General features: G+C 51.7%; 1 protein-coding gene across 6 annotated transcripts in view; it reads left to right on the forward strand.

The window, feature by feature from the left end:
* The window catches only part of GTPBP1 (GTP binding protein 1), a 29,431-nt gene extending 14,747 nt beyond the window's left edge, over window positions 1–14,684 (forward strand). For all 6 annotated transcript variants that reach the window (XM_070599183.1, XM_070599182.1, XM_070599186.1 and 3 more), the window contains 8 exons: window positions 5,221–5,344; window positions 6,467–6,581; window positions 8,065–8,209; window positions 8,341–8,523; window positions 9,317–9,452; window positions 10,065–10,243; window positions 10,964–11,164; window positions 12,069–14,684. In XM_070599183.1, coding sequence (XP_070455284.1) covers window positions 5,221–5,344; window positions 6,467–6,581; window positions 8,065–8,209; window positions 8,341–8,523; window positions 9,317–9,452; window positions 10,065–10,243; window positions 10,964–11,164; window positions 12,069–12,161 — 1,176 coding nt within the window. In that variant the 3' untranslated portion in view covers window positions 12,162–14,684. The remainder of the gene's footprint in view (window positions 1–5,220; window positions 5,345–6,466; window positions 6,582–8,064; window positions 8,210–8,340; window positions 8,524–9,316; window positions 9,453–10,064; window positions 10,244–10,963; window positions 11,165–12,068) is intronic.
* Window positions 14,685–15,228: the final 544 nt, after the last annotated feature.

Below are 15,228 nucleotides of genomic sequence, written 5' to 3' on the forward strand. Positions count from 1 at the left end.
GAGCAGACTTGATCAAGTTGCCCCACAAACACAGGTTCTCAGGCAAATTCTCCCCAAACTGGAGAGTAAAGAGAGGCAAAACATATGTATCAACACTCTTGTTAGCTCTCTGCCCAAGGTTCTTGGGATCTCAGCATGGTTTCATCTCCCATATCTTCGAGCATTGCAAAGGGCCACTGCTGACCTTGACTGGGCTCAGGAAAGCTGCTCTCCAAGAAGGGGTGTCAGTGGAAGGTCCATGGGCATATTTGGGGGATTTGTTGGGTTGATATTAAGAAGGATATAGAAACCAGTTTAAAATGAGCATTTTTCTAACTGAGCTACAGTGAGCAAGGACAGTTAATGGAAATATCTGTACTCCGGAGGAAATATTATGTATTATCTGACTTTTAGGCCATGATCCAAATATTAAAAATTTCTGTAGAAAACAAAAACAAAGAAATATTTCGTTATTGTTCCATGGCAATCAATTTCTAGGGAAAAAAGTCTTTAAAATGTATAGACAACAAAGCAATAGAGCTCTGTCTCATCCAGGTTGGGAAAAATAAAAGCAAACCAAAGCTGGGTAGGAGGGTGGCTGGAGGGAAGGGAGAGAGGTAGGGGGAGGGAGTGGAGGTATCTCGGTGCAGGCAAAAGGGAGCACAGGCCTGGAACAGCTGTGTCAGAGGGCTGGCGGCTCACCTGTGGCCCGAGGATCAAATGAGAGCATCCCTTGAAAACACTCTGGAATGTATAAAGCACTTTGTAAATATGTCATGGCAATTTTAATTTTAATTTTCTTCTGTTTTAGTAAGTAGCACATTCATATGGTACAAAAATAAAAAGGTACCCAAGAGCCCATGGTGAAAAGTCTCCTTTCCTCCTCTGTCCATTTTCCTCCCAGAGGCAACCAGTATTTTCAGTTTCTTATGTATCCTCCAGAGATATTTTGTAGTCATGCCAGTAAAAGTATATATATTCTCTCCCTTCAATTTCAAACGTTCAGAGAAGTTGAAAGAATAGTACACACCCACCGCTCGGATTCAGCCGTCATTAGCATTTTGCCATGTTCATCTGTGTGTATGATGGATGCCTATGTGTATCATTTTTTCCTTGGTTTTTTGGCTGAGTCATTTGAAAGTGGATTGTTGACATTGTGACTCTTCACCCCTAAAAACTTTAGCACACTCCTAAAAGTAGAAACTGTCTCCTACTGTGATTGCAACCAGGAAGATGCACACGAGTGCCCTAATACCATCCAATATCTAGTCTGTTCATGTTTATATTCTGTCAGATGTCCCCACATGTCTTACAGATGCTTTCTTTCAAACAATGATCCAGTCACCACTCTTTATGGTAGCATGCTTTATGTACTTTGCTTTTTTTCCTTAAAAATATATCTTAGAGATTATCCTATATCAGTAGATAAGAGTTTCCTCTTTCTTTTATATGACACACTTGTGCATGTGCTGTCATTTATTTAACCAGCCTTGATGGTGATATTTAAAAACATTTACAGGCGTGCGCCACGTAATGACGTTTCAGTCAATGACAGACCATGTATATGACAGTGATCCCATAAGTTGTAATGGATCTGAAAAAGTCCTGTCACCTGGTGACATCATAGCCATCATAGAGTCGTAGTGCAACACATTACTCACATGTTTGTGGCAGTGCTGGTGCAAACAAATGTTCTGCGCTACCAGTCATGTAAAAGTGTAGGCATGCCGTTATGATACTTGGTAATGATAATGAATGACTATGTTATTGGTTTATGTATTTACTATTCTATACTTTTTATTGTGATTTTAGAGTGTATTCTTTCTACTTATAAAAAAGTTTACTGTAAAAGAGTATGCCATGTTACACTGGCAGCAGCCTCATACGTCTCATGTTTACCACATCTCTAGATTGCATTGTTTTCTCTTGCTTTATTTAATCTCATGTTGTTTTGTTCATCACAGCCCCTAAGCATACAAAATGCACTGCCAACGTTGCCAGTGAGGTCATGTCGAGTGATTGATCTGGAAACAAAAATAAAAGTGATTAAGGACTACAAAGGTGGAAAATCAGTGATGGTTATTGCTCGCCAGTGAGGCATGTCCCCTTCCACCATAGCTATGATCTTGAAGAACAAAGTGACAGAAGCTGTTAAAGGATCTGCTTGATTGAAGGCAACGAGACTAACAAAAATTTGGGAAGGGCCTATATCAGACATGGAGGAACTTCTAATAACCTGGATTGAAGACCAGACCCAGAAGCATCTCCCTTCCTGCACTGTGACCGTCTGGCCAAAGTAAAAAGCTTGTTTGCAATGTTGAAAGAAAAGGGTGGACCTGGCTGTGGTGTTGAATTTACTGCTAGCTCTGGGTGGTTTAAACGATTCAAGAATCATTATTCATTACATAATGTGAAAGTGAGGAGTGAGTCTGCAAGTGCTGATATGAAGGCAGCTAAGGAATTTTTGGGAATTCTAGATAAGCCGGTTGTGGAGGAAGATTACTTGCCAGAGCAAATATGGTTCAATATGGTTGCGACCTCCCTATTTTGGAAAGATTGCTTGAAAGGACTTTCATCCCTAAGGAGGCCAAGTCAGTGCCAGGTTTCAGGTTTTAGGGACAAGATAACAGTCTTGCTTGGGGGGGAATGTTGCAGGCTACACGTTGAAGCCCTTTGTGATCTGGCACAGTGAGAACTCCAGCACTTTCAAGCATATCAATAAGCACACACTTCCAGTGCACTACAGGAGCAATAAGAAGTCATGGATGACCCAGCTCCTCTTCCGGGATGCCCTCCTGAATTGCTATGCCAGCGAAATGGAGCAGTACTGATTGGAGAATAACATACCTTTCAAGATTTTGCTTATTGTTAGTAATGCTCCCAGACATCCTCCTTTTATTGGTGATCTTCATCCCAATATCAGAGTGGTGTTTCTGCCTCCAAACACCACCTCTTTGATCCAACCAATGGATCAAGGGGAGTGATAGCAGTTTTAAGGCCTACCACCTGAGGATGACCTTTGCCTAGGTTATTGCTGTAACTGAGGATGACACTGATGCAATTCTGGAAACATTACAACATCTATGATTGCATCAAGAACTTTGCTTGGGGGACCAGCTCCATGGCCAAGTGATTAAGTTCACTCACTCTGCTTCGGCGGCCCAGGGTTTCGCTGGTTCAGATCCTGGGTACGGACATGGTACCGCTCATCAGGCCACGCTGAGGCGGCATCCCACATGCCACAACTAGAAGTACCCACAACTAAAATATACAACTATGTACTGGGGGGCTTTGGGGAGAAAAAGGGGAAAAAAAATAAAATAAAATCTTTAAAAGAACTTTGCTTGAGCTTGGGGTAATGTTACCAAGGAGTATATGAGTGGCTTCTGGAAGAAGACACTCAAGACGTGTGTCCATGACTTCAAAGGGTTTACCAAGGATGTGGAGTTTGCAAAAATCAGCAAGGCTGTGGTGCAGACGGCAGACAGCTCTACCCGGGGTGTGCATGGGGATGACATCGAGGAGCTCCTAGAGGTGGCTCCTGAGGGACTGACTACTGGGGAGTTGTTGGAAGTGGAACAGGAACGCAGAGCTGAAGAAGAGGCAAGAGAAAGGAAACTGCAGGGGAAGAAGAAGAAGAACCCCCAAGAACATTCACAGCGAAGGGTTAGCAGGAGCTTCTGCAGACCTCAGCAAGCTCCTTAAGAAGTTTGAAAATATGGACCACAACATTGACAGGTTTTTATTAATAGAGGAGAATGTTCATGGTACGTTATCTGCTTACAAGCAAATCTATGATGAAAAAAAGAAGCAAACAAGGAAGCCACCGTGGACACACTTCTGAAAAGAGTGACGCCGCCTCAGGAAGAGCCCCAGGCAGGTCCTTCAGGAGGCGTTCCGGAAGAAGGCGTTGTTATCACAGGAGACGACAGCTCCGTGTGTGTTAGTGCCCCTGAGGACCTTCCAGTGGGACAAGGTGTGGAGGTGGAAGACAGCGATATTGATGATCCTGACCCTGTGTGGGCCTAGGCTAATGTGTATGTTTCTGTCCTAGTTTTTAACAGAAAAGTTTAAAAAGTAAAAGATTTTAAATTTTAAAAATAGAAAAAAGCTTATAGAATAAGGATATAAAGAAAAAATATTTCTGTATAGCTGTACAACGTGTTTGTGTTTTAAGGGTTAGGGTTAGGGTTAGAAGAAGAAGAGTCAAAAAGTTACGGAAGAGTCAAAAAGTTAAAAAAATTAAAAAGTTTATAAAGTAAAAAAGTGACAGTAAGCTAAGGTTAATTTATTATTGAAGGAAGGAAAGCATTTTTAGTAAATGTAGCGTAGCCTGAGTGTACAGTGTTGATAACGTCTACGGTCGTGTCCGGCAGTGCCCCAGCCTTCACGTTCACTCGCCACTCTCACTGACGCCCCAGGGCACCTTCCAGGCCTGCAGCTCCCTCCGTGGTCAGTGCCCCGTACGGGTGCGCCATTTTATCTTTTGTGCTGTATTTGTTCTGAATCTCTTCGATGTTTAGATGCACAAATACTTACCCTTGTGTTACGGTCGCCTGCAGCATTCAGTACAGTAGCAGCTGTGCAGTGTGCAGCGAAGGAGCGCTAGGCTAAGCCATAGAGCCTCGGTGCGGAGTAGGCTGTGCCATCGAGGTTTGTGTAAGCGCACTCTATGGTATTCATACAAGCACGAAATTGCCTCCTGACGCATTTCTCAGAACATATCCCCGCCGTTACGTGACGCATGACTGTGTTGTTGTGGGAAGGAATAGTAGCAGTAATAACTGCTGCCATTGCTTAACACCTAATTCATGCTGGTTGTGTGCTGGACCTTTGACATATGTTATGGCATTTAAACCTCAAGTGACCCTCTAAAGCAGATATTAGCCCCCCATTTTATACAGGGGGAAACTGGGAGCCAGGGATATTAACCTGAATCTACTGTGATGACTCTAGACATCTGTTTTCCCAGACTGCCTAAGTTTGTCTTTTTCATTGTTTCTAAGTCCCCTCAGATTTTGCTAGCCCACATCGTTGAATCAGAGGTTAAAGCAATCTGTGCCCAATCCGGCTTTCATCTCACCCATTTTGATCCTGGCCTGAGACTTGTGCCCCTGTGTCCTGTTCTGACGGGCCTCAGAGATGGGAGCTCGCCCTTACCCTAGCCTTCTGCGAGACCCTGTACCTGCCCAGCTGCACCCTCTGTCTCTTGTCCTGACAGTTCTTTCTGTGTTGGGGCAGGTGGGCAGCAATGCTGGCATTGTGGGGATGACTAAGGAGCACCTGGGCTTGGCGTTGGCACTCAATGTGCCTGTCTTTGTGGTGGTCACCAAGATTGACATGTGTCCTGCCAACATCCTGCAAGGTAAGTGAAGCCTTCAGCTGGCAGCACTCTCTCTATTTGGGACAGTCACGCTGTGTGCCTCCTTGGTGGTCTGCTGCCAGGGCTTCAGCCCAGAGTCGTCCTCTGCTTCTTTGGTGCTCAGACCTTGGCCTGAATTTCCATCACCCCAGAATCTTCTGCTTCCTCCCTTGTTTGGCTCTTGGTCTGAGTACAGCCTAGAATTACCTGCTCTTTGTTCCTTCTGGTTCCACATCCTTGAGGTCCCTAACTTGGCAGCTCTCTTCAGATGGCCTCAGGCAGGAGTTGGATTTTACTGCCTAAGCTGGATGTGTGTGGGGACATTTGGGCAGAGGGTCTGATTACCTTTTAGCACCAAAGGCTTCAAAACAGGGTTACAGGACTAGGCCTCCCTGCATTTCTCCCTCACTGTTTCAGATGGTAGAAGACACGTGGAGAGGTGTCCTTCTGGAGGGCCTCATAAGGGCTTCTGCAGGTGTCTAATGTGCTAGCGATCCTATTGTCAGCTGAAGTCTTCTCCAGGAAGCAGAGCATTCTGGGAAGAACGTAGCCCTTCTTGTGGACCCCCAAGTCACTTGCTTACAGGCTGTGGGTCTGCTAGAGACTCTGGAGGAATCTGACAGGTTTCATACTCATCACCTTAGCAGACAGGCCCCATCTGTGTTCTCTTTCTACTCTAACAAGCACACATCCACCCAAAGTTTTGATCTTCCTTTTTGCTTCTCCAGGCGTTGTGGCATTTAACACTGGTCCGGCTTTTTTTTTTTTTTTTTGAGGAAGATTAGCCCTGAGCTAACATCTGCTGCCAATCCTCCTCTTTTTGCTGAGGAAGACTGGCCCTGAGCTAACATCCCTGCCTATCTTCCTCTATTTTATATGTGGGACGCCTACCACAGCATGGCGTGCCAAGCGGTGCCATGTCCACCCCCGGGATCCGAACCAGCAAACCCCAGGCTGCTGAAGCGGAATATGTGAACTTAACCGCTGCACCACCAGGCCGGACCCAACACTGGTCCATCTTATGTCTCCTGCTTGTATCCGTAATGAGTGGACTTGTCTTGCCCTGGAAACCTGCCCAAAGAGAAGGCTGTGTCCCCCTAATTCTGTTCCCTTTCACCTTTTAAGAAACCCTGAAGCTGTTACAGCGCCTGCTGAAGTCACCAGGCTGCCGGAAGATCCCTGTGCTGGTGCAGAGCAAGGACGATGTGATTGTCACGGCCTCCAACTTCAGTTCTGAGAGGTAGTGGGGGAGTGAGTGTTTACTTCCGGGCAGGCACAGCGATTGGATGAAATAGAAGATTCCAGTCTCAGCTCAGGGCCTCCCAAGTGGCAGTGTTGCCAGGGGCTGCATAGGGTGACCTGGATTTTGAGGAGCTGGCCTCGCCGAGGTTGGAATCCCAGCTGAGGCTTCAGTCCTTATCTGTGAAATGGGAATAACCTCACCTTCCTCATAGGGCTCTCATGAGTGTTGGAAATGATGTATGAAAAGCACTTAGTGCTGTCTCTGGCTGCTGTGTGATAGATACACAGCCATTTTTATAACTGTTGTTAGTAATTTTTTTATAATGTTTCTCAGAAGCTCTCTAATCAAGATCAGGTTTGGCATTTACTCGTTAGGTATTCTTTGATTCCATATTTATTGGATGTTTGTTCTGTGCCAGGCTCTTCATCTAGGCATTGAGGGTTCAGTTGGCTTGGGCATAGTCCTTGTCCTCAAGGTGGGTAGCTCCTTGGTCAGTTACTCTCTTAATAATAGTGAACTTTGTTAAATCTGTTCCTTCTCCCAGAGTTTTGGGGCTGCTTAGGAGCCATCTGCCTCCTGGCTTGGTCTAGAGTGCAGGACCCAGAGCAGCCTGGCATTTTGGCCTGTGGCTCTGCCCTGACACTGTCTTCGGGACCACCAGTTGGCCAGCAGATGGGGGTCTGCTTCAGCCGGCTCCATTTCACGTCATTCACGTTGTCCGGTGCCTGTTCTGTGCAGGCGCTATTCACTGAACGGTGGGGAATATATCATTCTGATCTCGAGGAGTTTGATTAACCCTGGATAGGAGATACAGAGACCAGTGAGATAACTGAGGAAGACCAGACATAGTTACAGGTAACAGAGACACAAGAAGTTCCTTTAGAGCTCGAAGGAATCGAGAGTGCCCGTCTGGGAAAGGCTTCCTGGAAGAAGCAGCATTGGAGATGGGCTCCGAAGGATGAGAGGAGTTGGTAGTTGGACAAGAGGGAAGGAATTCAGGCAGGAGGATCAGAGTGAACAAATAGACATGAGGGCCAAAAGTACCAAGCTTTTAGGAGAAGGCAAGCTTCTCTGGTCTGGCTAGTATAGGAATTTGAGAGAAATAAACCTGCGGAGATGTGGGGAGGAAGGATCCAGGCTATCTCCTCGGCAGCGGAAGGCGGTTACGGATTTTAAGCAAGCGTGTGTGCTTTAGGAGGAAGAGGCTCCCATTAGCTCCTGAAGTAGAGCACTGGTGGAGGGACAGGAGGGGACAGATTTCAAAGACAAAACTGAGGAAGAGAAGAAGGCCTTGGAGCGGGTGTGGCTAGGAGTTGCTAGGTCAGGGCAGAGGGGTAGAGCCCTGGGACGCAACGGAGGGGGCCAGTGGGGCCCTTGGAGCAGCGGCTGGTCCAGGAGCCCTCCTGCTTCCCCCGCCCTGGGTCAGGCAGGAGCTGGCCACCCGAGCACCCTTCTTCCTTTCTCTTCACTCTCCACTTAGGATGTGCCCGATATTCCAGATCTCCAACGTTACAGGCGAGAACCTAGATCTGCTGAAGATGTTCCTCAACCTCCTCTCTCCCCGCACCAGCTACCGGGAGGAAGAGCCTGCTGAGTTTCAGATTGATGACACCTACTCTGTCCCGGTGAGTGGCTTCTGGTGGACTGGGCAGGGCGGGAGGCTGGGCGGGTCCTCCTTACAGGAGTGTTGGGGCAAGTGTGTGGTGGGGAGGGCCCAAGTGGGGATGGACTTACTGGGCCAGGGTCTTCTCTGCAGGGTGTGGGGACAGTGGTGTCGGGCACAACACTGAGGGGCCTGATCAAGCTGAATGACACGCTGCTGCTGGGCCCAGACCCCCTGGGTAACTTCCTGTCCATTGCTGTAAAGTCGATCCATCGCAAGCGAATGCCTGTCAAGGAGGTGCGGGGCGGGCAGACGGCCTCCTTCGCGCTAAAGAAGGTGAGTGTTGATGACACCAAAAACGCCCCTGAGGCTCTGCATTTTGCTAGACTCTGTGCCATCTCCAGTCCTCATGGCTGCTCTGTAAGGCGGGGATAACTGACCTCACTTTGACAGATGAGGAAACTGAGCCTCAGAGAGCACAAGTGACTTGCCCAGGAGCGCGCAGCTAGTAAGTGCTAGAGCCAGGACTTGAACCCAGGCCTGCCTGCCTCTAAGCTCTGTTCCTCCCCCTACTGCCAGCAGGGTGCCCTGAGCTCAGTGGTGAGGTCCGATAGGTGCCTCCCTGCAGCGCAGAGGGTCCTTCTGCATAGGCCGTTGGAGTCCATGCCGAGTCCGCTTCCTGCTCAGCCTTCTGTCCCTGAGGATTGGGATGAGTGCTAGCTCTGGGGTCACTTACCTTCCCCGCCAACCAGATTAACCAACAAAATGGGGCTTTCTTTATTCCTGCCAACAGTCACATCATGCTCGCCCTGTTCTTTCTACCTGAATGCGTGCCTGCCTTTGCCCTCTCACCACCCACTTAACTCTTACCTGTCCTTTGAGGCCCGGCTGAAATGCCACTTGCTGCACAAAGCGTTTCGTGACTCCCACCAGCACTGTTCAGGCTTCCACATAGCAGTAACGTCTGCATCGTACTGTTGCCCCAGAAGGCCTCTGGTCCAGTGCAGTGACACGGCAGGGCCGAGTTGGGGTAGTCCCCATTCCCAGAAGAACAGCTCGTCCTCCGGGACCAGGGGGTCAACCAGAAGGCCTCAGTGACCCTGAGGTCTGGGATTCCTTCTTTCTTTAGATCAAGCGCTCGTCCATCCGGAAGGGCATGGTGATGGTTTCCCCACGCTTGAATCCCCAAGCATCCTGGGAGTTTGAGGCCGAGATCCTCGTCCTCCACCACCCCACCACTATTAGCCCACGCTACCAGGCCATGGGTAAGTGTCTAAGGGTGCTACCAGCCCAGGAGGGCCCCTGCTCTAGCTCCCTCTAGAAAGTGCTCCAGCAACCTGAAGTTTGAGCTCCAGCCAAGAGGCAGGTGTCTGTCCTGTGCAGTCAAGCCGTCCCCTCTGTCCACCCACGAGCTGAGGTGTTTGTTCAGTCCTGTGAACACTAACTGAGTGCTGGCTCTGCAGGGCTCTGCAGACCCAGACCTGCCCTAAGAGCCTCACCCTCAGTCCTTCAGCAACATCTGCTGAATGCTGCTGTGCTGGGCGGTGGGGCTGAGGTGCTGGGACAAAGACGGGGTGGGCAAGGGCCTCCCCTCAAGAAGCCTCCAGTCCAGGGAAGGCACACATGCAGACACAGGGCCCTGTATTAAGGAACGTGGGCCCAGGGACGGGGGCATCTAACTGGAGGAAAAGGTGGGAGAGTACAAGGCAGGATCAGATCCAGGGGCAGGCCGCCAGCTTACTCGGCCACACTCGGCCTCCCTGAGGTCTGCAGCCTGCTGCAGCTCAAGAGTATTTCGTGCTTTCACTCACTGCCTCCCCTCCCCTGAGGGCACTGGGCAGCTCAGGCCTGTCCTGACCTCCTGGGTCCCTTGGCAGTGCACTGTGGCAGCATCAGGCAGACAGCCACCATTCTGAGCATGGACAAGGACTGTCTGCGCACTGGGGACAAGGCCACCGTGCACTTCCGCTTCATCAAGACCCCTGAGTACCTGCACATAGACCAGCGGCTGGTGTTCCGGGAAGGCCGCACCAAGGCTGTGGGCACCATCACCAAGGTATGGCCGGGCAGGCCTCCTTGCCTGCCCCCAGGGGACACCGGGGCCACTCCAGTTCTAAACCATGAGCAGAACAGGCTCTTCTTGAGAAATCCTGTGGACTCTTCCCTAACTGCCAGGGGCAGAGGCACTAGTCCCTGCCTCGGGAGAGCTGGAACAGCACATCCCTCCTGGGTGGCAGCTCTTAAGATTTGTTATAGCCACACTCCAAATATTTCTAGGTACTGAGGTCTTCACTTGGGCTCTTTGGGAGGCCTGAAGTTAAAACTTGCCCCAGCCTCTTGTTGCAGAGGGAGCAGGACCCTCGGGCTGGAGATGCGCTTGATGCTCTGTGGAGTTTCAGCCAGCTTAGCAAGTTCATCTCACCAGGCTCTGGCAGACTGGACCCTGGCCTGGGAGCTGGGCTGAGTGGGAGACGGCCGAGGTTCACAGACCGTCTGTGGGAAGAGCACCTAGGGCAGGGAACAGGACGGAGTCCTTCTGGGCTGGGCTGAAGCAGGTGCGATATCAGCCCAGGCCGTGGCAGTCCTGGGACACAGTGGAGATGAGAACATCTCTTCACCCACTGCCCCTGTCATGGTCCTCCTGCCATCTGCCCCGCCCAGGAGCAGCCAGGTGGGGGAGTTCCTGAGAGAGAGGGTGGGGGCGGGGGAGCGGGCAGCTGAGCTGAGGTCCCTGCCTGCAGCTCTGGCCTTAGCCTCACCCCCTTGGCTCCTGCAGCTTCTCCAGACCACCAACAACTCCCCAATGAACTCCAAGCCCCAGCAGATTAAGATGCAATCGACAAAAAAGGGCCCCCTGACCAAACGAGAAGATGGGGGCTCGGCTGGAGGGCCAGCAGTAGGGGCACCTCCGCCTGGAGACGAAGCCTGCTCTCTAGGAGCTGCACAGCCAGCTACGTCCAGCAGTCTCCAGCCACAGGTGAGCGCGCGTCCCGGGCTGGTCCTGGGCCCCTGGCTGAGGGTGCGGCCATTACTCTAGTGGGTAGAGGTGACAAGTAGGAGAGCCTCAGGCAGCCTTCACTCACTGCCACGTCTGTTCATAGATAGAAGGTGTTTCCCACAGCTCCTGGCACATAAGTGCTATCTAAGTGTGAGCTATTTGTCTCTTAAGGCAGTGTTTTTTAATCTTTGAGATGTGGCCTACATAAAATCAATTTAATTGGTACTGCTTATTAGCATTTCCTTTTAATCAAATAGACTAGAAAAATGTCATCTTCCCTTTCCTAGTCAGAGTAAGTATTGTGTGTGTGTGTGAGTGTGAGAGTGACGCGTGTGCGCTGCCATCCAAACGGTTTGAGAGACGCTGCCTTAGAGGGTCCTCCTGTGCCTCCTTCCTGACATGGCACCTCTGGAGGGGTAGGTGGCCTTGGGCCCTGTGTCACTGTGGCTCTCAATCAGCATCTCCTACCTGCTCTCTCCTGGCACGCCCTCACCTCGCTCCTTCCGGAGTCTGTCTCTCTCCACCTCCTCTGCTCTCTTTCCCGCATTGAGCCATTCCTCTGGCTCATTCATTCCCTTTCTCTGTCCACCTATTAGTGGTGGCAGATGTTGGTTTCTGTTCTCTTTGTGCTTCTCTGAATGGCTCCCTCTCATGCCGTTATCACATGTAACCCACCCATTCAGGAGGAAGGGAGGGTGGGCCAGCTCCATCTGACAGAGAGGAAGTGCCAGGCTCTGGGTCACATCAGAGATGACCACTCAGGCTAGGCTGGGACCACATTAGCTCGTCTCCTGCCGCCTCTTCCCACTGCCCCAGCCCCTCTGCTGTCTTGTCCTGCTCCAATGGGCCACTGCTTCTCAAGCTGCTTCTTTCTCTGTTTCAGCCCAAGCCCAGCAGTGGCGGCCGGCGACGGGGGGGCCAGCGTCATAAGGTGAAGTCCCAGGGGGCCTGCGTGACCCCTGGCAGCGGCTGCTGAATCTACCCCAGGCCCACCCTGTCCACCCAAAGGATCCTCGTGCTCTGGCCACTGCTCCACCAGATGGGCCAGAGCAGCTCTGACCACCACTCACCCTCCCCCAGGCCACAGCCGGAGCCTCATCATTCCCTCACCCCCGTTTTCCAGGGGGGTTGTAATTTATAAGCTGAGGAAGGTGGCCAGACTTCTGGAGGACTGACCATCTCCCACCCTCTTCCCTGCCTTCTTCCTCACCCCTGTTTTTTGTACATCTGGGCCCTTAGTTTTTATTCTTTTTATTATATATCTATCTCTCTACCGTGTGTGTGCATGTGTGCGCGTGCGTGTGCGTGTGTGTTGCAGGAGTGCGGCTGGTCAGGGTCCTGGCAGTCTCTTTTCCTCTTCCCTGGCCGCCTGCCCGTTCATCCGCGTGTCTCTGCAAGAACCTTCAGGGGCTGTCAGGAGCTGAAGGCGCCCTCCTTCCCTGGGTTCTCTCCTCTGTGCCCGGAGCTCCTCCATGGAGCCAGACCCCGGCCTGAGGGGCTTCTGGGTGTAAGTGTCTGCTGCTGCCAGAGCAGGGAGCCCTCCGGCGATGTGGGGACTTTAACAGGTGGAGAGTGGTGGCTTCCTCTTTTCTCTGTCTCCCTCTTTTTCTCCTTAAACCCCAGAACAGGTAATGCCAAAAGCTCTTAAGTTGTAACCTGTAGATGTGTGGAGGGGAGAGGCGATTGGATTGTAGGACCCTCCCCGCCCCTAACTCTGACCCTTGCCACTGACCCAAAGATGGATGGTGGCTTTGCTTTCCCCTTGGAGACAATCCTGTGCTTGCCTGGCTGGCCAGGGTGATGGCTGCTGTGCCGATCTGCCGGGCTGGAGGCTCTCTCCTTGCCCAGGAGCCACCTCCTGCTTGGACTTTGACTCTGAATCTTGTTGGGCCTCGGCGCTTAGCCTGCTCAGGTTGTGCTCACTAGCGCCTCCCATTGGTTGGGGTACGGGGTGTTCCTCTGAGCCAGGCCAGGCACCCCTCCTTCCCCACCACACCCCTGCCACGTCGCCCCAACATGGCTGCTACAGGAGCACAACAGTGAAGGGCCTGAGCCCCAGGTTTGGACACCCCGATTGGGGTGTGGGGAGGCAGGCAGGGCAGAGTGAAAAAGACTCTTCCAGGCCCAGCACAGAGCAGTCAGATCTCTGGAATAATCACTGCCTGGGTGGCGGTGGGTTTCCCAGGCCAGAGATGGCAGTGGGGCTCTGAGCCAGCCTTGTCCGAGCTGTGGACTGAAGCCCCAGTTTAGGGTGAACTGATGGGCGGAGACGTGTTCCTTCTCTCGCCGGGCAGTCACCCAGCTAGCTGGGTCCCTCCCCAGCCTTGCCGCCCCCTTCCCTGTTCCTCCTGCTTCCAGGCTGCTGGTTCCTCTCCAACCCTCCTTCCAGTTACTTCTAGTTACCACTAACCTGTGGCCATGGACTGACCAGACCAGCACACAAAATAAAAGTTTGTTTGAAGTTGACAGTGTCACGTTCCCTGCCCAGCCCCTCCAGGTGGAGGTGCTGCCACGGGGAACACTCACTCTGCCTGCCCCAGAGCCCCGGGCTGCAGAGCAGGGCAGGGCTGGGAGGAGCCCAGCTTCTCCTGTCAGGCAGACGTGGCTTGAAAACCCAGGCTCCTCCACCAGCGTTGACACAGGACAAGTTGCCAACCTTCTCTGAACTGTTTCCTCATCTACAGCAAGAGGTGAATGCTTACGTCAGGGTTGTTGTGAGGATTCAGTGAGCGAGTGTCTCTGAGGCCCTGACGTGGTGCCCAGCATGTGGGAGGTGCCAGTGGACGGTCAGCACACTGCTTACCACTCACACTTGCTCCCAGGTCTGTAGTAGAGGCCACAAGCTGGGGGACAGGCTGGAAAGGAGAAATGTGGCATTGACACCTCTCTGCTGTGTGGCTGGGGCTGAGCCAGGTGTCTCACTCACTTCATGTACTTTGACATTCGCAGCTGCCATCTGCGAGGGAGGTGGTGTTAGTCCCGTTAGTTAAGGAAACAAGCTCAGAGGAGCAGTGCCGCCAGCAGGCGTGTTCGTTCTCGCACCAGCCATTCCCGGTCAGCCACTCCAGCATGTCCTTTGGCCCCTGCCTGTTTCCCGGTTGCTTTTTGACTCTGGTTCTGCTTCCAGGGGCTCCAGTGTTGAGCAGCTCCCTGCTGTCTGTCCCCTTGGCGGTGCTTTGGAATTTGTCTTTCCACAGGACTTGGCCATGGTGGAACCTCAGAGCATTTTGTTTGAATTCTTTTGCCCCTGTGAGCGTAACCACTTTCCCTACATTTGGAAGCTGCGGCCTCCACTCTGGCCTCTGCCTCAGACACTCAGGAGGTCGGTCTGGATCTCTGTGGTCACCACACCTACTAGCAGGGGCTGACTGAGTATAGCATTTTACTGTTGTTAACAGGGACTACGAAGGTCCCCTGTGGGTCTCAGCTCCACCAACTATCCATTTGGAACAAACACCAGCCCTTTTATAGTTGATGAAGAATAAAGTTGTTAATCCGATCCTCTCATGGCAAATCCTGACCGTTCTGTATGTGCAGCTAGCGTTTGTGGTGTCTTTAGTTCAGTCAGACCACTCTTCTGGCTTACTGGCCTACCTGGCACAGGAGAGGGCAACAGCAATGTGCCATGGGGCAGGGGGAGGCCCAGGTTTGACTGGGGTCACGGGAGCTACCACAGAGAAGACGGTGTGAGGGTTGAGGGGCCAGTAGGATTAGGACGTGTGCAGACGGGCAGAAGGTATGTGCCTGGCCCAGAGGGCACGAGCAGGGGCACTGAGCCTGGACAGCGTGTGGCAAGTTCCAGGGACTCGTTTATTGGTGTTTGGGGATGTCTCCTTTGTTGAAAAATGGTGCTAGATGCAGAGCAGGTGTTGAGTGAAATAGGGGTGAGTGGAGTGAGGATTGTGGGGGGCGAGCCGTGGGACTAGCTCTGTCCCTGGACTTAGAGCTGAGGGGTTGAGGATCTGGCCCAAAGCCTCAGGCTAAATTTGCACTCCCCCTGCCTCCCTCTCCTGTGGCATCCCTAAACCCCTCCCTCCTGACCT

This window comes from Equus przewalskii, chromosome 29 (assembly GCF_037783145.1).
Source record: "Equus przewalskii isolate Varuska chromosome 29, EquPr2, whole genome shotgun sequence".
NCBI classification, from domain to species: Eukaryota; Metazoa; Chordata; class Mammalia; order Perissodactyla; family Equidae; genus Equus; species Equus przewalskii.